Below are 23,109 nucleotides of genomic sequence, written 5' to 3' on the forward strand. Positions count from 1 at the left end.
TTTCTTTTTGGTTATGTGGTGCTGAGGAATCGAACCCAGGGCCTCGTGCATGCAAGGCAAGCGCTCTACCACTGAGCCACCTTTCCAGCCCCTAAATCTTTATTCTTAATCCTAGTTTTTCTCCCATCTGTTCAGTTGTTTATATCAATCTCCATCTTTTACCCTTTCAGGAATATTCGTATATATTTCACTGATCTGTTTCTTGGCAATATTTCTTCCTCCCTTCTTCCCTCCCTCCTTCCCCCCTTTCTCCTTCTCTCTCTCTCTCTCTTTCTTTCCTTAGTTCTTTCTCTCTCTCTCTCTCTCTCTTTCTTTTGTTTTCTTGCAGTACTCGGGTTTAAACTCAGAGCCTCATACTCACTCAGTAAGTACTCTGTCACTTGAGTCATTTCCTCATTCTTTGTACTTTGGTTATTTTTGAGATAGAGGGTTTATATTTTGCCCAGGTTGGCCTGGACTGGCATCTTCCACTGTGAATGGGATGACAGTAACATGCCACCACACCCAGCTGTTTCTGTTCAGATGAGTCTTTCATCTTTTTGCCAGGGCTGGCTTGGAACCAGGATTCCCTTGAGTAGGGAGGATTATAGGTGTGAGCCACTATGTCCCACAGGATTTCTCCTCTTGCTTGCTATAATAACTCTCTACTTGTTCTCCCTGTGTAAAGATTTGCTCTCCTCAGATCACTGCTTCTTCAATTCCCAGAGTATTTTCTAAAAATATAGATCCAGTCATGTCATTTTCTGAAATTCTTCATTATTTCCTACCTTAGATCACTGTGGCTGCTATAACAAAAATATCATCAACTAGATGGCTGGAATTAAAAAACATTTTTTTTCTCGGTGTGGAGACACTGGCAGATTCTATATCTGACTAGGACCTGCTTCCTGCTTAATAGAGATGGCTGTCTTCTGGCTGTCCTCCACAGGAGGAAGAAAGGAACAAAAGAGCCATCTGCTCCTCAGAGTTCATGAGAATGGCTTCCTGAGTGGAGACCCAAAAGGCCCTACTTAACACATGGTTAGAATTTCAGCATATGAATTTTGAGGGAATGCATTCAGTCAACAGCCCTCTTCTTTACCCATATGACACATTTTAGGGGCCTTATCATATAACATTAGACGGTTCATTTCTCTTGCTCCTGCCTGCCTACCTAATTATGTTGAAATAGTATATTCCACATTACAATATTATAGAATTACTTTATTTGGGGGGGGGGGGCAGTCCTGGGGTTTGAACTCAGGGCTTGGGCACTGTTCCTGAGCTTCTTTTGCTTAAGACTAGCACATTATCACCTGAGCTTAAGGCTAGCACATTAGCACTTGAGCCACAATGTCACTTTTTCTGTTTATGTGGTACTGAGGAATCAAAGCCAGGGCTAGGATTTGCTTCTACCCTTCATATATCTAAGCTCAGAGGTTGGACTGCTACTGTTGTATGGATGCTGGCAATAGACATAAAACTCTAGGATCAGAGACGAAGGAGTCTATTAGTTTTGACAGAGCAAGAAAGCACGAGCTCCCTCCCATGTGTTTGCGTAGACCTCCCTTGCCAAGGAAACCCTGGAGGGCTGTAAGACTTAGGTGGGTACTTTCACATGGTGGGTCGCCATCACAACTGAGAAGAAAAGCACCAAACTTTAGGAACCTCCCACTTTCATATTAAGCGGTACCTAAGTCTAGAAGAATGATTTTATTCATTCAAATAAATCTCTGAGAAGTTAAAGAGTAGAAGAATGGTCTAGATAACAATAGGTCAACTCTCGCATTCTGGGCATACCCAATAAGAACATGAGGGATGCTTATGGCCCGTTGTAGATTTCCTCACCAACAACCTGATTGATTGTATCATTCCATTAGGGATTGATCAGCAGAGGCTAGGACCAGATCACTTTGATGAGTTTCATACAGTTCTTAATTAACAGCACTCCCCATGTCAGTGTATGAAAATGTCCTGCAATGTTAACTTCAGTGATATTCCCCTGTGCTCTAGATTATGTCAAGCGTGAAATAGTGCCAGAGGAGACTGTAAGTCTAACTTAAATAGCCAGCATATAGTCTGAGGACAGTCTATTTTCTATTGTGATCCATGCAAGGAAATTTTCTTGGTCATCTTTGTTGTTAAAGCCTCCAAACCCAATGCAGGAACATTCCAGGGCCTATTTTCTTTCACATACAAACATAGGACTTTAAACATAGGCAGAATTCAGTTTAGCTTAGTATTTGCTAATCATGGATTGTCATTACATTGATTTGCCTAAGACTTATGATAGTGTCACCAAGTAGTTGCAGCTTTAGTTATCATATGTGCTATCATGCAAGGCTATTCATATAGCCAAAGAACATAAAGATTTATAGCCATTAGATTAAAATAAGGTTGTGCCAGTACCTGTATGTCTGTGTGTACCAGTGGGTCTGCACTAATGGGTATTGATGAAGAGCTACCATTGTTGGCATCAAGCATAACAGAAGAATCCGAACTATGAATGGCTATCTGAAGTTTTCCATTTGGAATCCTTGGGGTGGAGGTGATGAACAAGAAACAGGTCAGACATTTTGCCTTAGATGTTGTTTGATTCAGGTGGTGAGCCATCTTTGTTTCACCAAAATGCAGTACCACTCCTAGAGAATAGAGTACTAATTCTCCCTTTCTCTGTGTCTCAAAGTCTAAGGTATGCTCTCCTCAGTTGCTAAAGTTTTTTACTTTACCCCTTTGGTTAGAAAAGACTGTGTCTCATCCAAGTAATTATAACTTCACCTTAGCCTCAACCATACCCTCTTTGTACCCATACTTTTCATCTAGAAGGCTGATGTGTATAGGACAAACTTATTGAGACATGGTATATATCTCCTCCTGAGGGCCACTATTAGAGGTCTTAGTGATCAAGGTACTCAATCAAGTGACCATTGGGATATTTATGATCTAGAATCCGAGAAGCATTTTAGGGACAAGAAGCATTTTAATGAGGAATGAACAGAGCAGAAGCCCAAGTTTTTAAACAAGGTATATATAATTCCCCCATTACTTTTGCCCTGGTTATGACCCAGGAGATTACAAGGAACCCTTTCTAGGGATGGACACATTCAATAACCACACTGCCTCCCTCAAGTGTTTAAGCTAGGAGGATGATAAATGTAGAGCTAGAAATATTTTTGAGTTGGTTTTTAAGTAGTCTGCTCTCCATAGACTCAGACACTTAAGGATCACAAAGAACAAGGAATGTCCACCAAAATACCTTAACTATTGGTCTGTTGGTCTTTGTGATTTAAAAAAAAAAATCATCACACCATAGTCAGACTAGATGGTCTTGAAACTTAAAAACATGCAACAGTTCTTTTCGAGGCCCTCTGGGACATGGCTAGAGTAAGATAATTGGACTGTCACAGCACATCGTGGCCTGAAAAGTCAATGGTGCTAAGACACAAGCTTGGCCCAGGAGGATGTAGGAAAAGGTTCCTGCTGGGAACAAGCAGAAGCAAAACTCTATGTAGTGTGGACTATTTCTCCTGAAGGAAAAGAGGTCATCATGGCAAGAGACTTATATGCAGTGATAGATTTTTGCATCACAAATCTACTTTTTACTCAGTCCATGATTAGGGATTCATTGCCATATCTAACGCAAAGATGGAGACAGATGGCAAAAGGCCAATGACCTGGGTGATGCACATCTTTTCATTAGTGAACTGGCCCTTACAGTGGGTGTCTACGCTTGTGATCCAGACTCTGATTGGCAGCCACAATTTGTTTCTCTAGTTCATAGTCCCAGTCCATTGTCTCTAGTTTTTTAAGTGGAAGACCTGATGACTACCATCATCACAACAGTCCAGGAATTAGTACAAGGATGATCATGAGGAGTATTGTCTAAGGTGAGGTCATGGCTTTCATATCAGCCTAATGGGCTGAGTGACCCTTCCACTATCAATCTTCCAGTTACCACTGAGGCTAGACACTTCTGCCTTTCCAGTGGATATCAACTTTACATTGGAACCCAAACATCAGTAAAGCTAGATGAGGGACTTAGGGGAAACTCTGTATCAGGGCGACCCTAAAGATAGATTCACAGTACAATAGGCATGTGTGTTCATTCACTTATTTTTTTATTCACTTTTGAGCAGTGGCTCACTTTTATCTCAACTAATGAACTTCTGTATATTTCATTCTGCCCAGTCAGATAGTCAGGTCCCATGTCCCTCTACCATTCATCTCTGTTTGGAATTCCTTGGCTTAGCAACCACCAGCATGTTGCTTTTAGCTTGCTGATAAAAGCAACATCCCTTCTGCCTGCCCACAGGAAAGTGAACAAAGACCAAAGCCCTATTTGGAAAGCTTGCTTTAATCCTTCTTCTCTCCATTCTGGTTCATTAACAGATAAGCTGATGGAGTCCCTTATACCCCCAAGCCTTGCCTACCACTTGGGCATGATCTCAAGAAGTCTTCTCACCCCTGAATCTGAAGATGCCTGAGGATGGTCTGTAGGGCCTTTACCTTACTCATTAAGAAAATAGCATTTCATCCTCCTTCACTACCTAGTCACTTTTTTTTTTAAATTGTGAAAATACTGTACAGAGGGGTTATCACTTCTAAGATTGAAACTTACCCTATTTAGAGGCTAGCAGTTAGCTGCAGATGCTGGCAAAGAACACAAGACTTTTACCAGAGACAAAATGCCTTGTTGTTGATGGCAGAGCAAGTAGCCAAACATTTATGTGTTTGTATCAGTTTCCCTTAACTCTAAGTAGTAAGGAAGTGATATAGAAGACCAGACATACCACAGTGGGTTTGCATGACATCTGAGGAATGCTGAATTTTGAGAATCTCTAGTTTTTAGTAATTACTAAGTAAGCCTGTTCTTTGTCCTCATTTCTCAAGACTGCTTGCTAAAAACTCAACTCTGAGAAATGACTTCAGTTAAGAGGATTCAAGCCTCTGTATCCTTTAGCATGCCCAGTGAGTATATGCAGGAGCACTCATTTCCTCTCCCAAACTATTGTGTTACTTCTAAGACTTACTTGTATCTGCAACTGTGGTAGAAAAGTTGCACTGATTACTGGTAATTGTGACCTATATACTTCCTAGGGATAGTGATTCTTTTTAAAAATTAATATAGTAAATGCCTTGCAAGTTTATAAATATATAATTATATAGATAACATTAAAATTAATAACCAGTCATGTTCTCATTATTTCCATTTCAATTTTAAATAATATATTTTTGGTTTATAATGTAGTTAGCATTTAGCATGATATTTGGCAGAATGTCATCTTTACATTTATATTTGCTATTATGAATACAGTTATAATATTTCTGGGACAGAATTATATACAAGCCTATAAATGAACCAAAAATACAGTGATAATTTTTTATGTAAGTGAATAATTGTGTTCTCCTCAAGTACAAGGGAGAATATAAAGGGTTGAGACGCAGAGAAAACATGAATGCAAAGAGTTTAATGGGGAGACAAACAGAACTCAAAGTATTATTTTTGCAAAACATCTGGAAAGGGGTTGTTATAGACAATGGGAACCAAGTTTTAGGCATGGATATATGTTAAAGAAATTGTTTCAGCTTAAGAGAAGACAAATATCAAAGGCTCTAGACATTAAAAATATGATAACCAAGCCGGGCGCTGGTGGCTCATGCCTGTAATCCTAGCTACTCAGGAGGCTGAGATCTGAGGATCGCGGTTCAAAGCCAGCCCGGGCAGGAGAGACCGAGAGACTCCTATCTCCAATAAACCACCAGAAAACCGGAAGTGGCACTGTAGCTCAAGTGGTAGAGCGCTCGCCTTGAGCTGAAGAGCTGAGGGACAGCACCCAGGCCCAGAGTTCAAGCCCCGCGACTGACAAAAAAAAAAAAAAATATGATAACCATTTGAAGAGTAAATGTAGAAGTAAAGGTGCAGAATGCATTGAAGATCAGCTGTTAATTATCTAGATGTTAGTTAAAGGCACTTCCTAGGAAGAGACAGCAGTCTTGAAGAATGCACAGCCTCACTTGGCTCTGGGAGAGACCCCTTTATTTCCAACGAGTGATTGAAACATGGTAGAATTTTCACTAAAGAGGACACTTGGAAGTTTTGTATATATTTTTACCTTAATCCAATCTATGCCTTCAGAGAAGGCTGTTTGGAGAGGTAACAGGAGTTTTAAACTTTTTTGCAAATTACAAGTCTCAGGACCAAGCAGCTACCCCTCCCAATCCCACCTAAGTGAGAGTAACTGTAGTATTCTAGTCACTGGAGACAGGACTCTTAAGAGATAGTTGGACCTGAATTTAAGCAAACAGGAGAATAAGCAAAGAGGAAAAAAAAATAAAAACAAAGAAACAAAATCTCTTTAAAGTCCATTGTAGAATCTTTAGGTTCTCTTAAATATAGAATCCTATCATCTGCAAATAGAAATGGTTTAACTTCAACTTTCCCTTTTGAATTCCTTTTATGTATTTCTCTTACCTATTGTTCTGGCAATGAATTCAAATACCTTATTGAATCAGAGAGAAGAGAGTGGACACTCTTAACTCATTCATTCCTGATTTCAGAGAAAATAGTTTTTCTCCACTCAATACGATAATGGGTTTGTTTTATGTAGTCTTTATTTTGTTGAGGTATCTTCCTTCTATTTCTAGTTACTTCTGAGCTTATATTATGAAAGGATGCTAAATTTTGTCAGAAGCTTTCTCTGCATCTGTTGAAATGATCATGTGGGGATTTTTTTGTTTGCGGTGTTTTGTTTATTTACTTTATGTATTATATTACATTAATCAACTTACATACATTTTACCATCCTTGAATCCTTGGAATAAAATTGGCTTTATCATGTTGGTGACTTGTTTAAAATGTGTTTCTAGATTTGGCTTACAAGTGTTTCATTGAGAATTTTTTCATCCATGTTCATCAAGAAAATTGGTCTGTAACTTTCTTTTTTGTTATACCCTTATCTGGTTTTGCTATTAGGGTAATAATACTGGCTTCACCGAATACATTTGGTAGTATTCTTTACATTTGTATTTTTGGAGTAGTTTGAGTACTGTTTATGTTCTTTAGCTGTCTGATAGAATTCAGCAGTGAATCTGTTCAGTCTTGAACTTTTCTTTGTTGGGAGATTCTTAATTACTGATTCGATCTCATTGCTTGGTATAGATCTGTTTAAGTTGTTTATGTCCTCTTGGTTCAATTTTGTGTGTCATACATGCCAAGGAATCTGCCCATTTCTTCTTCTTTTTCCAGTTTGTTGTAGTGCAAGTTTTCAAATATTCTCTAATAATCTTCTGAATTTTATTTGTATCTGTTGCAATAGCCCCTGTTGTAATAGCCCCCTTTTCATCTTTTAATTTGGGGTCTCCTCTCTTATTCTTTTGTTTAGTTTGGCTCAAGGTTGGTTGATCTTACTTATCTGTCTGAAGAACCAACTGTTTCATTGATTTTTTTTGTATTGATCCTAGTCTCCATTTCAGTAATTTCTACTACTACTACTACTACTATTATTATTATTATTATTACCAGTCCTGGGGCTTGAACTCAGGGTCTGGGTACTGTCTCTGAGCTTCTTTTGCTCAAGGCTAGCACTCTACCACTTGAGCCACAGTGCCACTTCTGGTTTTTTCTGTTTTTGTGGTTCTGAGGAATGGAACCCAGGGCTTCATGAATGCTAGGCAAGCATTCTACCACTAAGCCACATTCCCAGCCCTCTTTTGGCTTTATAATTGGATTGTTCTTGTTTTCCTAAGAGGTTGAGCTGCATCATTGGGTGGTTTATTTGGGATCGTACTGATTTTTCTGATTTAGGCAACACAACTATAAACTTTATCACAGCTTTTCCTGTGTCTCACACAATTCAGTATGTTATACTTTACTTTCATTTGAATCTAGGAATTTTTAAATTTCATCTTTAATTTCTTCAGTGACCAACTGATTATTCAGAAATATCTGGTTCAATCACCATGTGTTTAAATATTTTTGTAGTTTTCATTACTATTTTTTTTGTTTTGGTTTTTGTTTTTTGGGTCCGGTCATGGGCCTGAACTCTGGGCCTGGGTGCTGTCCCTCAGCTCTTCAGCTCAAGGCTAGTGCTCTACCACTTGAGCCATAGCACCACTTCCAGCTTTTTTTTTTTGTGGTTATGTGGTGCTGAGGAATCGAACCCAGGGCCTCATGCATGCAAGGCAAGCTCTCTACCACTGAGCCACCTACCCAGCCCTTTATTATTATTGATTTTTAACATTATTCTGTCTTTTTTTTTTTTGCATTTACTATGTCTCATTGCCTAAAATATTATGTTTTGGAGAAAGCTACAAGAGCTGCTGAGAAGAATGTATAATCTTCATCAATGGTGTTTAGTCCTAATTGTCTTGGTTGATTTTTTTTTTTCCTAGATGGTCTGTCTGTTGATAGTAAGTAGGGTATCAGGGTTACTGACTATCATTGTATCTTAACTTATCTGTCCCTTTTTGTTCAGTAAAGTTTAAACTTGGGAAGAAAGAAATAACAAAAACACTGACATTAGAAGAATATATTTTTGGAAGTGTAATATCTTCTTGCTGAATTGTTCCCTTTAAAGAGTTCACTTAAAAAATTGCTAGATCTGATAAACACTTTGAACCTGACAATATATAAAATCTATATACAAAAATCAGTAGCTTTTCTAAACAGAAAATGAACAAACTGGGCAAAAAATCAGGACAGCAATACCATTCACAATAATCTCAAAATATTAAATACCTTGGAATTAAGTTAACTAAAGAAGTGGAAGATCTGTGTAGTAAAAACTATAAATCACTGAAGGAAGAAATGAAAGAAGACAGACACAGATGGAAAGATCCTTCTATTCTCACAGATCAGCAGAATCAATATTGTAAAAATGGCTATTCTACCAAAACAGTCTACATATTCAATATAATCCTCATCAAAATTACAATGACATTCTTCATAGAGACAGAAAAATGAATCCTACAGTTCATGTCAGAGCACAAAAGACTTCAAATAGAACAATCCTAAGCAAAAACAAAACAATGCTGGAAGAAGTATCAAATATATGACTTCAAGTATACTACTGAGCCATTGTGACAAAAGCAACATGGTACTGGCACAAAAACATACGTACATAAAACCTAATAGAATGGAAGACCAAGAAATAACTCTACACAGTTATAGCCTGATGAGTTTTGACAAAGACATCAAAAATGCATTGGAGAAAAGATAGTGTCTTCAACAGATGATGCTAGGAAAACTAGGTATCTACATATAAAGGATTGTCTCTTGTCCATTCAAAGTGGGTCAGATATCTTAATGTAAGACCTGAAACTTTGAAACTACTAAGGAAAACACTGGAACATATAGGTATAGGCAATAACTTGCTGAGTAGAACTGTAATAACTCAGCAAACAAAAGCAAGAATTGATAAGTAGGAATACATCAAAGTTAAAAAAAAAGAAAGAAACTTCTGCACAACAAAGGAAATAGGCAGTAGAATGAAAAGACAGTCTCTATAAAGGAAGAAAATCTTTACCAGCTTACATCTGACAAGGAACTAATAATAATATTCATGGAAAATATAAAAGAGCTAAGAAAAAGTGAACTAAACTCCCAAACAATCAACAACCTACTGATTTAGTAAGTGGGCAGATGAACTGAACAGACAATTCTTAAAAGAAGTACAAATTGCTACTACATATATATATATATATATATATACATATACACACACACACACACACACACACACACACACACACATATATATATGAAGAAATGATCAATATTCCTAGTCCTAGGGAAAATCCAGGTCAAAATGACACTGAGATTTATCTCACTCCAGTCAGAAGGGCCATCAAGAACATAAAAAAACTGCGGGCAAGAATATAGGGAAAAAGGAACCCATATATATGGTTGGAAGGAATGTAAATTAGTTCAACCACTGGAAAACAAGGTGGCAGTTCCTTAAAAAATAACAAAATAGAACTCCCATATGATCTAGCAATACTATCTGGGGCATATAGCAGGAGTGGAAGTCTGAATACATTTTCCTTGCAGAACTTCAGACTAGCCAACCTAAGGAAACAGTCTCGTTGCCCTACAGCTGGTAAATGGATTGAGAATATGCGGTATGCATACACAATACAGTATTACTCATCCATAAGAAGGAATGAGATTACGATATTTGCAGGAAAAGAGATGGATGTGGAGATCATCATGTTAACTAAGCCAGGTTTTGAAGGACAAAGGCTACATGTTTTTTCTCATATGCAGAATCTAGCCGTAAAAGATAAAATACACAAATATACATAGGTAGATGGGTGCACACACACACACACACACACACACACACACACACACACACATATGCAATATAAGAGAACATGTGTGAAATATCACAGTGAAACTGCTTTGTATAATTAATATACACTATAGAAAATGTATCCCAGGAATGTGTAGCAGTTAGGAGCAGGGTAAATATGATCAAATTATTATATATGCATGTCTGAAGATAGAACAATAAAACTTGTTGAAATTGAAGAAAGTAATAGAAGGCAAGGGAGACTGGTATGGGCATAAATTTGATCAGGGTACATTATATATATGTATATATGTATGTGTGTATGTATGTATGTATGTATGTATGAAAATATAATGAAACCTCTTATACTATCAATAAGTGCTGACTTAGTTCTCAGAGATACACCCCTTTTCGTACATTTGAGGAAAATCCCACCACTCATGTGAATGACACAAGAAATTCTGGGTGTTAGTAATTATAGGGAGAGTAGGATGGGAATTATGTCTCCCCAACAAAAAATAACCAACACCATTTTATTCATTCAGAAAAATGGGGTAAGGTTTTCATATTTCAGAGGCAGAATACCCCTGATTCTATCAGAGTAATGTCTCTCTAGTGACCAGACAGGACCGTTCTATAACTTCAGCTCTCCTATTCCTGCTCACCAGCCCTCGGGGTTTTCTTAAAGATATGCTTTTTTCATCTGCCTTTTCCTTCACTTTTGCACTGTTTTCTGCCATGGCAGAAATTACAAAAGGAGATCCTCAAATAAGCAGTTCTTGCCACAGGACTAGTTTATTTGTGGCCTTGAAAGAGAGGGCTAAAGGATTAACTTCCAAATTCTCCCCACAAAGTATGTACCTTATAACAATATTCTAAAAACTGGAGAAGCCCTCATTTTACACAATCGTAAAGAAATATTGAGACTCCCCTTCCCACCCCCATATTGAGAAGGCTTTATGGGAAACAAAATGGCTTACATACCATGAGTCTCTGGGAAGTGAACAAATTAGCTTGCTTTTCTAATTATATTGTCCTTTTCCACTGAGAACAGACATATTTCCTGATTTTGTTCCGGTGCCAAAGGACCTAGGACTTCATGCATGTTGGGCAAGCCCTCCCTCACCGAGTTACACTCACACACACACCCCCACCTCTATCCTTGTGATTTCAGCTCTTAAATTCTCTGTCCCTTCTGCCTGTTTCCAGAGTTTTAATTTGCATGTTGATAGGTACTTAATAATGCCTGTTTTAGAGAATAGAGAGGTTGACCATAGTCCAAGTGAATTATATTCTTTGTTGCCCTAGCTATCACAGATACCATCTGATAGGTCTCTGTCCTTTAGAACAGGAGAAGCCAGCCTGTTATAAAGCTGGTGCCTCCCCATGGTACCAGTGGAATTCTAGTTGGGTGTGCCTCTGTTGGTCCTGATTAGCATAACTGTGGGTAGGGCATGGATAGCTATCTGAATAAGAAAAAAAAATAGGGTCATTCTTTGTTCCACCCAACCATCTACATTTCATTTTGCCTTCCCCACACTGAGAAACTGTTCCTAATAATCCAAGCAAACATTTGCTGAGTGTTTGCTTTGTCCACTGTTCTGAGTACTTTCCAAATATTATCTATCTCATTTCACATGCATAAGAATTCCAGGTACTACATTATTATCCCTGGTTTAAGAATGAGGAAATAGAGGGATGGGAGGATACTTTATTTAATCTGCAAATATTTCCCATGGTGTGAGCTGCAGAGACAAAATCTATATTGAAAGCTTTGTAATAAATAAAAGTGACGTGGAAACATTGTATTCCTGCCTGTTTTATATCAAACCCCAATGAATGTTTGTTGAATGAATAAATATTACTGATATGTGCCATGTTCTGTGAAGGTAACATCCCAAGAATGATGTAAAACATCAACAGGACAAGCACTGTGTCTGTAACACATTAGTCACCACCAGCAGGTAGTAGTTCCCCTTTTCTCCTGCCTATTTTTCTCTAATTTCACAATCAAAATGATTGTCTGATGGAATATCTTTAAAAGGTCATGATGAATTATTCTGTAATATTTGAAATGTTATACTCAGAAAGGTCAGACTTTATTTTTTAGTATGAAGTGTCATATGGATTTGTTTTTCCTGGGTACATTTTCATTTCTTTTCTTTTTTTTCCAAAGAGCAAGAAATTTAGAGCAGGGTGCCCTCTTGAGGAAATTTTCGCACCTTTTTTCCCCCTCAAAGAACCTTTCTTTTTAAGAGCTGAATAAACTGAGAAGTATCGTTAAATGTTACCCACTGTTAATGAAAATTGAAGAAAAGAATTAAAATATATGAGTGAGCAAATGACATCTATTTGAAAATTATTTTCTCAACTTCTTTGACCTACAATGGCAGTTGTAAATAAGATTCTTTTAAATTTTATTATTAAGCAGTTGTACAAAAAGAGTATAATTCCCTAAGTCAGGTTGTGATTACAATGCATGTTGATTTGTGTGACCCTTCCATCATTTTTATCCATTAAGAATAAGAATTTTACAGCTATGTAAAAAACTTACTTAGTCCTTCGCATAATCCTGTCGAATTAGGAAGCGCCTGTTCTGTGGCAGAGAGTTTGGTAACACGGTGATCAATGAAACATAGCCTTGAGCCACACACTAGTGGCTCACTCCTGTAATCCTAGCTACTCAGGAGGCTGAGAGCTAAGAATCACGGTGGGGAGCAGCCCAGGCAGGAAAACCTGTGAGACCTTTGTGTTTAATTTACCACCAAAAAGCTAGAAGTGAAGTTGTAGCTCAAGTGGTGGAGCACTAGTTGTGAGAAAAATAACAACAACAAACAAAAACCACCAGGAACAGCACCCAGGCCCAGAGTTCAAGCCCCAGAACTGCTGCTCCCTCCTCGTCCCCCATAAATAAAACATAGCTCTTCCTTCCTTGGAGCTTTCAGTCTGTGAGGGACTCCCAATGAAAAAAATCATGTACCTGCCTATTGAGAAAATGCAGGAAATGGAAAAGTAGTAGTAGAATAAAGAAAAACCAACTCAGTGTTGTCACGGAAATCTGCCTAGAGGAAATAATGGAACTAAGGCTGTTTGTTTTTCAGTCCATTCGAGATCTACTGTCTAATGTAAACTGACTTTTGGACTTGACTGTCCTGGCCTTGTCTTCTCTTTGTTTATCTCTGCCCCAACCTGTGATGGTTTTTCCTGTGTTTTCTTCTATGGAAACCAGGCAAATCTTCCTCCTTGTTGCTTTCGCTGGTCCCTTATTTGAATCTGGGATACAAACTTTGAATGAGCTGCTTCTCCTTTGGATGTATCAGTAGCTCTCTTTAGCATCATCCCTTTAGTATCACCAGACGACCATGCACAGGACATTTTACCCCTTTGAATCTCAATTTCCTCAACTGCAAATTGGGGTTTATATTTTTCACAGCAGTATTAGACTTTAAATATAAGCAGTAGGTACTGTATAGATGAGAATGTGCTGTGCACTCACACATTGCTGTTACTAGACAAATTGGAAATATATCAAAAAGACCTATGAAAAGACTACATTGGTTCCGGATCATTTATTTTTATGAAAATGTTAAGGAAAGATAACTATGTGGGAGAAGAAGATGTAAATTGAAGCATTCTTTACAGTAGAAAACATTGGAAAGATTCTAAATAACTAGCAATAGTAGGCTGGTTAAGTAATCATATTGCCTTAACCCAATAAAATATTGACCAGCCACTGTTTAAATCGTAGGTGTTACAAAGTGGTTGGAAAGAAATGGGAAAAAAAATCAATTGCTATTTTAATGTGGTGATGTACTTTTCCTTTTATTAATTTCTCTGAGTACTTATCCTCTAGGAGAGTTATTCAAATTTTCAAGAAAACTAGCCCCAATGTAAATTTCATCTTGTTCTCTCTTCTCTTTTTTTAATTAGGGAAATTATCGTTTCATGAAACTCTTACTCACACGCAGAGCAAACTGGATGCAGAAGGATCTAGAAGAGATGACACCCTTGCACTTGGCCACCCGGCACAAGAGCCCTAAGTGTTTGGCACTTCTGCTGAAGTTTATGGCACCCGGGGAAGTAGACACACAGGATAAAAATAAGGTAATAGACTTTCAAAACCAAATGAGAACAGAAAATAAATGCTTTATTTTATGATATAAAACCTCAAAGAAGAAGGCCTACATCTATACCTATACAAGTGGCAGAACAGTTCTATGCCTACATACATACATCCCATTAAAGTATTTCACTTAAATTCTGCCATTTTATCCGCCTTGCTACCATATGGTCGTAGTATCATCTCCTTTCTACAGATGGGAAAACTGAAGCTCAAGAAGATTACAATTTTGCCCAAGATGTAAGTGATAGAACTAGAATTCAAATCCAAAATCCAAATTTAACTCCAAAATACTGTATTTGACAGAGTCACCATAGTTACTGTACGTGGTTAGTTTCACGGTGGCCAAATGCCCAGGACTATATACTAATGCATGGTGGTTTAATGGCCTTGGCTTTGGCATCAGATTCTGAGTTTCAATCCAGAAACCATCAGTACTTGTTCTTTGTCCTTGGGCAAATTACCTAACTCCTCTGGACCTTAATTTTCTTATGTGTGAAAAACCGATAAGATTATTGATGATAAAATGATATAATCCATACAAATTGTCTAGCATAATGTCCAGCACATGATATTCTCTCAATAAACACTAGCTATAAAATAATTTGGCTGCATTTCAGTTCTGACATCTGCTCTAGCATTTGTTGCTATGATTCATTATCTTCCCTGCTCTTAAATTGTAACATATTGTCCACACTGGTCATTGTTTTGATTGATGCTCTTATCATTCTTTACAGGAAAAAAAAAAAAAAACACGTCATCATTAGTTAGACAAGAATGATAATCCTCTTCCTTTCCACCAGGCATTTAGTCATAGAGTCTTGTTAACCCCAGTGCTCCCATGTAATGAAAACTCTTATGACTAAATCCACTGGATTTATATTCAGTAATCTTTTAACTCTCATGGCGTTTTCTATGTAGTTTTTAAGTTTTATTTAGTAGTCTGAGTTTTGAGATCAACTTCTACTTTACAACTGTGCAAGAATATTATTCCAAACCCTACTATTCATAATGCTAATATTTCACTATTATAAGCACTTTAATCGAACCACAAATACTCATCAATCACATAAGAAGCTTTCCATATCTTTAAGCTTTCTAATATCTTCCTCATACATTATAGCACTTCCTGTAGTCTTCAGATAACTCTGTTCATTAGTTGTTTTACAGGAGTAGGAGGTTATCTATTCCATCAACAGATGTGAAAAGAGCTGTGTAGTACAGCCAGGGACAGAGAAGAGAATAACACAGAAACCTAGAGAAGTGAGGTTCAGATTCTCTGTGGTAAAGGATCAGTTTGTTTCTTTTAAAAAAAAATTGAATCAGTCATAGGTTAATTTTTTATTACTTAAAAATGAACAACTTAAAAACCAATTAAAAATCAGCAAAGAATTTCAACAGACGTTTCTCCAAAGAAGATCCACAAATGGCTATCATAAGCAATAATGATCAACGACACTATTGATCAGAAAAGTACAGATCAAAACCATGGTCAGGCCAGGTGTATAGACCCACACATACCATTCTAGTACTCACTCCCTCAGTAGGCTTCTGAGGCTCAAGAATCACAAATTTGAAACCAGCCTGAATAACAAAATTTTGTCTCAAAAACAAACAGGCTGAAAGCTTGGCTCAGCAATTAGAGCAAATATCTCTCTAGCAAGCGGAAGGATCAGAATTTAAGCCCTAGAACAGCAAAATCAAACAAAAACCCTATATAGGGGATGGCAATATACCCAGGTGATAGAGCTAATACTTGACACCCTTTGAGTGGCTGTCTCATAAAAACAGAAAATAAGACATTTTTGGAAGGGTGTGGAGAAATCTGAACCTTATGCCTTTCTGTTTGTTGAAAGTATAAAATGGTGTAGCTACTATGAAAGCAGCATGGCAAATCCTAAGAAATTAGATCATAATAATTAACACTGTGCTTGTAATTTTATTGTGATCTTTGGTTGTTACTAAACGAAAGTAGTGAGTTAAATAATGACTTCATATCAACTGCTTATAGGGACATTTTAAATAAATACCATGTTAGTTTTTGTATGTCTAATATGACAGATGAGGGAGAATGATAGTTATCATGAAGAGGCATTATATACATAGACTTATTAAAATGAAACCCTTAACTAATTGATACCATCTAAAGTAAAATGATTAAAAATTTTAAGTTATTCTATCACATTCTAAGGTTTTTTTTGTGATAAGCAGATGTGTGATCTCAAGACCATCCCTTGCTTCATTGTAATTATTGAGTTACTTTTTTTTTCTTTTTCTTTTTTTTGTTGTTGATATTGTTTGTCATTCGTGGGGCCTGAACTCAGGCCTTAGGTGCTGTCCCTTAGCTTTTTCCCCTCAAGGCTGGCACTCTACCACTTGAGCCACAGCTCCACTTTTTGGTGGCTAGTGGGAGAGAAGAGGCTCACTGATTTTCTTGCTATGGCTGGCTTCAAACTGTTATTCTTAGGTCTCAGCCTCCTGAGTAGCTAGGATTAAGGTGTGAGCCACCAGCTATAGAGCTACTTTTGTCTTTCTAATTATTATTAGTTGTACTTGATAAATTATGCAACTGTGGAAATTAAGAGGCCAGACTCTGAAATCACACTTCCTGGGTTAAAATCTGAATTCAGCCCCATTCTACCCTGTCCTTGAGCAGATTATACATCTCTTCCTTGTCAATTATATGCAAATTAAAGAGCACTTATCTCCCAGAAGGGTTATGATGACTGTGATGTACAGTGTATAAAACAGCAGTGCTTCTCGCCTAATAAAAGTTTGGAGAGGGCTGGGAAGGTGGCTCAGTGGTAGAGTGCTTGCCTTGCATGCATGAGGCCCTGGGTTCAATTCCTCAGCACCACATAAGCAAAAAGGAAAAAAAAAGCCGGAAGTGGCGCTGTGGCTCAAGAGGTAGAGCGCTAGTCTTGAGCTGAGGAGCTGAGGGACAGCGCCCAGGCCCAGAGTTCAGGCCCCACGACCGGACCAAAAAAAAAAAAAAAGTTTGGAGAGCTGAGCATTGGTGACTCACACCTGTAATCCTAGCTACTCAGGAGGCTGAGATCTGAGGGTTGCAGTTTGAAACAAGCCCATGCAGGAAAATCCATGAGTTCTTGTGAGACTCTTCAATTAATGACTCAAAGACCAGAAGTGGAGCTGTGGCTCAAGTGGTAGAGTACTAGTCTTGAGCCAAAGAGCTAAGGGACAGTGCCCAGGCCCTGAGTTCAAGCCCCACAACAGACAAAAAAAAAAAAGTTTGGAGAAGTTAGGTGTCATTTTGAGAGCCTCTCCACCTTGCAGCAAACAGCTCTGCATTGGAGTGCCTACTACAACAACCCTGAGCACGTGAAGCTGCTGATCAAGCATGACTCCAACATTGGCATCCCTGACGTCGAGGGCAAGATCCCACTCCACTGGGCAGCCAACCACAAAGACCCAAGTGCCGTGCACACAGTGAGATGCATCCTGGTGAGTAGAACAAAACAAAACGATGGTGACATAACTAGTATGTACAAATAGTATGTACTCCATACAAGCAGATGATGAAGCCAGAGAACACATCAGACATGAGGAGCATTTCAGTAACACTTTGAAGACCACACAGAGGGTTCCTGTGCCTCTGGATGCATTCCCTCATCCACCCCAGCCTCATTCTTGTTCCCCTGAATTTATATTTATCATTCTCTTACCTTGTTTTATACTTGATTTTGTTGAACAGTGAATAGCTCAAGCTAGATTACTGGAATGCATGTATAATATAAAAAAATAAGGAAACACCAAAATCAGCACCAAGTTTAAGAAAAGGTCCATTACCCCTGTGCCACTGAAGCCGCCGGGCAGCGTCTCTCCTTCCTCAGAGGCCAACATTAACTTCAATTTTGTGATTATCATCTAGTGATTTGTTGTTGTTTTTGAGAAAGGGGTCTCACTGTGTAGCTTAGGCTAGCCTCTCTCCTCTCTACACGCCCCTTCTCTCTCTCTACACACACACACACACACACACACACACACACACACACACACACACACACGCTAAACTTTTTCACTTTACTCTCCATGCTTACTAACTTCCTGTTACATTCCCTTTTCCAGTGTCTATCTGCTACATTCTGGGTAATCATCTCAGATCATCTTCCACTTTACTTGGTCTTTATTCAGCTCTTAAGTGGTTATTCATCCTGTCCAGTGAGTGTTTAATCTTAGTGATATATTTTTCATGTCCTAAATATTTATTTAGCCCTTCTTAAAATCCACCTTGTCATTATGATTCTTTTTCTGCCTTGCTCACTTCCCGTTGCATTTTTATTCTCCTTCATATTTTATAGATATATACTCTTCCTCATATGGTAAGTCTATATCTGAAGTCCTTTGGGGGTAGAATTCTCTCAGTTCTCACTCAGTGATATTTTCTCTCAGATTTTCCCCTTCCTTTTAATCATACTGATTGGGAAACTCGAGAGCCTACGTCCTACTCCTTTCTTTGTGAAATGGACTCACTGCACAGGAAAGCCATAATCTGAGATGACCATTCAGAGAGAGCTCAAATTGAGATCTCAGCTTGAAGGTTGGTTTAGGGTATGACCTAACCTGAGAGGGAACATGATCCTGGGTGAGGTAACTCTTCAGCTGATGCCATTCTGGCAGGCAGAGAGTTGAGGGTCATCCCAGCCCTGGAGAAATAGGGCCTTTTCCTTGAAGAGGGACCTAAGCAATGCATCTTAATTAACTGTTTCAAAGGTCTAATAGAAAAATGAATAAATATTATGAACTGTCAACTTATAGGGAAATAAAACTGAATCACTTACAAACATATGATTAAAAAGTTTCAAACTTATTAATAAAAGTACTACAAATTAAATATCAATGAAGTGTCTTTCACACTCACAAATAAAAACACAGAGATCGAGGGAAGGAGTGGCATTGCCCCAGAAGGAATGTACTCACTACCTGACTTATGTAACTATAACTACTCTGTGTATCACCTTTATATTAACAATAAAAAAATTAAAAAATATAGATAATAAAACATTGTACTAAGAAAAAAATATGGTAAGTTTGATAACACCAACTCTTATTTCCTGCTTAAATTAAGTGTGATTAATTTGTGTCAGCATTAGGGGATGTAAAAACTTTTACACATTGTCATGGTGTGTTAATTGGTATAACAATTTGGAGAGCAATTTGACAGTATCAAGTATCAACAATATCAACCCAGCAATTCCTCTTTTGATATCTGCCAAGAGAAAACTATCATACATATGTAACAAGGCACATGCAAAGGGTGCGCTCACTAGAACATCACTTGTGATGGTGAAACAACAGTCCCTTGGGAAGAGAATGGATAAATAAAGCGTGGCTTATTCTCCCAAATCAACAAATGCACTGCTGTCAACACAAATACCCACAAGTGCAGTGCTGAAAGGGAAAAGTGACCAAAGGAAGTTCATATACACTGCCATAATATAAGCATTGAAAACAGGCAAAATTATGTATGGGTTATTTATTATAAATTACTTACAGATACATACATATGGCCAAAAGTACAAAACACAGCTTTAGCTGAATCCATGACAGACACAAAAGTACACTAGACAAAACTGTTAGTACCTTAAAACATAACCAATTCATGGTGGTTATTACATTCTTTTCTGTACTGATAGTCAAAGATGAATAAGTCTGAAGATTTGAACTATACCCTGTTTTCTGTATTTATCTTTATTTTTGTGCCTATAAAGAAAGTAGTAGCAGTTAGGTGTAGAAAGGTGCTCTGTTAGTCTGTTAGTATGCCAACAATCATTTATTAAGGGTTCCACATATGTTTGAAGTTTCTCATTCCTTAAAATCAGGATGCTGCCCCAACGGAGTCTCTACTGAACTGGCAAGACTACGAGGGCCGCACCCCTCTCCACTTTGCAGTTGCCGATGGAAATGTGACGGTGGTTGACGTCCTGACCTCATATGAAAGTTGCAACATAACATCCTATGATAACTTATTTCGAACCCCTCTGCACTGGGCAGCTTTATTAGGTAAGTTGCTGTGAATCAGAGGATCAACAGTCGGAAGGACTGCCTGAAGATACAGAATTCCTGTTCCTTCTCTTTCCTGGTTGGTTCTCACCTGTTTATTTACCTCAATTTCTAATTGATCCGGTGAAATATTTGACAAACTGACTCTATTGTATGCCTTAGTTTCAGTGATATGAATCCTTTCTCTGTTAAATATTTTTAATTTCAGCCTCATATCTTAACTTTTACTGTTGTCATAAAAGTAATGAAAATTCATTGACAACATGTAAAAATGTAAGATAATTCTCTTCTCATATCCAGTGCCTGTACTGGGGGAAATGAGGGCTTTAACTTCATGTTAGTGCTAATGTCATGGTATTTGATTTTTTTCCTTCACATTTATCTTTCACATAACCTTTTAGGGGATCATTTTTTAGATAAGAAGGTCAGATTTCTATACTCTGAGACTTTTTCTCATTTAATGTAGTCCTATCCTTTATCATGGCTAAAACACAAATACTGTGGTCTTTTAGCATCTTAAGACCTTTTTTCTAATTGTTTCCTGTTGGCTTTGTTTTATACGGTTTGGTATGTGGATTAGGTTTGTTGCTGTTACTTTGTTTAGAATTACCTAATATTTTAAGAACATCTTTAAGCTTTCCTAGTGGTTGCTTTTAAGTTTATCAAGAACATTCTGAACCAAGTGCCAGTGGCTCACACTACTCTGGAGGCTGTGATCCGAAGACTGGGGCTCCCAGCCAACCTGGGCAGGGAAATCCATGAGATCCTTACCTCCAGTTAGCCAGCCAAAGCTGGAGGTAGACGTATAGCTGAAATGGTAGAGCCCCAAGCTCTAAAAAAGCTAAGAAAGCACAAGGCCCTAAATTCAACCCTGAGTACCAGAAATAAAAATAAAAAAGTAAACAAATAAGAACATTTTAAGGCTGAGTAGGAGTCAAGAGCAGCATTCATTCATTCACTCCCACTTCTTTAAGACAAAAGAATGTATCACCTTTTACTCATTCTTTTGGTATTTGTTACTATAAAAATGAGCGTATTATTATCTTGATTTTATAGCTGCATTCAGTTTTCTGGTCATTTAGTAATTCTGACTTAGGTTTCGTTTCAAGGTGTGATTTCATCTTCTTTTCCTTTCCTCTAGAATGTGGGTATAATTGGCAAATTTATCTCCACATATCTAAGCTGACTTTTGATTCCACAAATTCTGTTTTCTTTCCTCCTCTTACAGAGATTGTAATTTAGATTGTATTTCCATTTCCTTCTCTCATCCCTGTTTCTTTTTACCTCATCATATCTTCTTTCATCTCTTTCCATTGCCTTTCCATGTGTTTTCTTCTAAGGGAATTCTGTTTCTGCTTCATGGAAGACATTTCTTTTTACACTAAGTAGAAGATGCCAGTCTACTGAATTCTTCCTCTCGATTTTTCTTTAGGCCATATCTAAGGTATGCTCTTTAACTTTCTCTTGACATTTCGTTTTTCCTGTTCTACAGTATGTTTTCTTATACTTTTTACTGAAATTTTCTTTTTGTTCATTACATAAAATGAAATGGGTTTAGATTAACTATGTGACCCAGGTTGCCTTTGATCCTACATTTGTCTCATGAAGAAATCTAGTTATGAAGAGCAAGTAGATGAGGTCCCTTTGTCCAGCTTTTTTTTTTTTTTTTTTATCAGTCGTGGGGCTTGAACTCTGGGCCTGCGCGCTATCCCAGAACTCCTTAACTCAAGATGACCACTCTACCACTTGAGCCACAGCACCACTTCCAGTTTTCCGGTGGTCTGTTGGAGATAAGAGTCTCATGGAGGGGCTGGGAAGGTGGCGCAGTGGTAGAGCGCTTGCCTTGCATGCATGAGGCCCTGGGTTTGATTCCTCAGCACCACATAAGCAAAAAAAGGCCGGAAGTGGCGCTGTGGCTCAAGTGGTAGAGCGCTAGCTTTGAGCTGAAGAGCTGAGGGACAGCACCCAAGCCTAGAGTCAGGCCCATGACTGGACCCAAAAAGAAAAAAAAAAAAAAGAGTCTCATGGACTTTCCTGTCCAGGCTGGCTTTCAACCTCAATCCTCAAATCTCAGCCTCCTGAGTAGCTAGGATTACAGGTGTGAACCACCAGCGCCCGGCTTGCTGCTTCTATATTGTCTGGTTCTCAATTCCATATTACTGTAGTGATAGATAGTATGAAAATGTTCCCTATACTGATTTGCTGTTTTGTTTTGTTGAAGCAGTCTCCCTTCATACCTAGGGCTATCCTGGAACTCTCTCTATAGCCCAGCTTCTCCTTGACCACCCCTTCTTCCAACTCTGCTCCTCAGCTGGGGTTACAGACAGGTGCCACTATACCCAGATGTTTGTACTTTGATCTTGTACAATTCTTCCCTTGTAGAAACCACTTTCTCAAACCCTTACTGCAGAGTATTATCCCACCACTGCCTCATCACACCAGTCCTCTTGTTTTGCGGGTTTAGAAATCATTGTCTAAGCATTCAAAAACTCAGAGAAAGACAGGTTAGGTGGAGTGGTCAGGAAGCTCTAGAGATATGAATGTATAGTAGTTTGTCTACCTTAACAGTGGAAAAGAAGGACTGCACAGTTCTGATTGACTCCACAGTGTACCCTTAAAACAAGGGACAGTAAAGACTAAGACAGTAAAGACTCTTTGGTACAGAATGAAGCTAGGGAGTGCAGGGGCACGATACAT

The 23,109-nt window shown here is 38.2% G+C and overlaps 1 protein-coding gene across 4 annotated transcripts in view; it reads left to right on the forward strand.

The window, feature by feature from the left end:
• The window catches only part of Invs (inversin), a 104,140-nt gene that overhangs the window by 46,211 nt on the left and 34,820 nt on the right, over positions 1-23,109 (forward strand). For 3 of the 4 annotated variants that reach the window (XM_042695286.1, XM_042695289.1, XM_042695287.1), the window contains 3 exons: positions 14,202-14,375; positions 17,686-17,853; positions 20,232-20,412. In XM_042695286.1, coding sequence (XP_042551220.1) covers positions 14,202-14,375; positions 17,686-17,853; positions 20,232-20,412 — 523 coding nt within the window. The remainder of the gene's footprint in view (positions 1-14,201; positions 14,376-17,685; positions 17,854-20,231; positions 20,413-23,109) is intronic. The other variant, XM_042695288.1, reaches the window with a different exon arrangement.

This window comes from Dipodomys spectabilis, unplaced genomic scaffold, assembly GCF_019054845.1.
Source record: "Dipodomys spectabilis isolate Male_0828 unplaced genomic scaffold, ASM1905484v1 ptg000006l, whole genome shotgun sequence".
In the NCBI taxonomy this organism is placed as follows: domain Eukaryota; kingdom Metazoa; phylum Chordata; class Mammalia; order Rodentia; family Heteromyidae; genus Dipodomys; species Dipodomys spectabilis.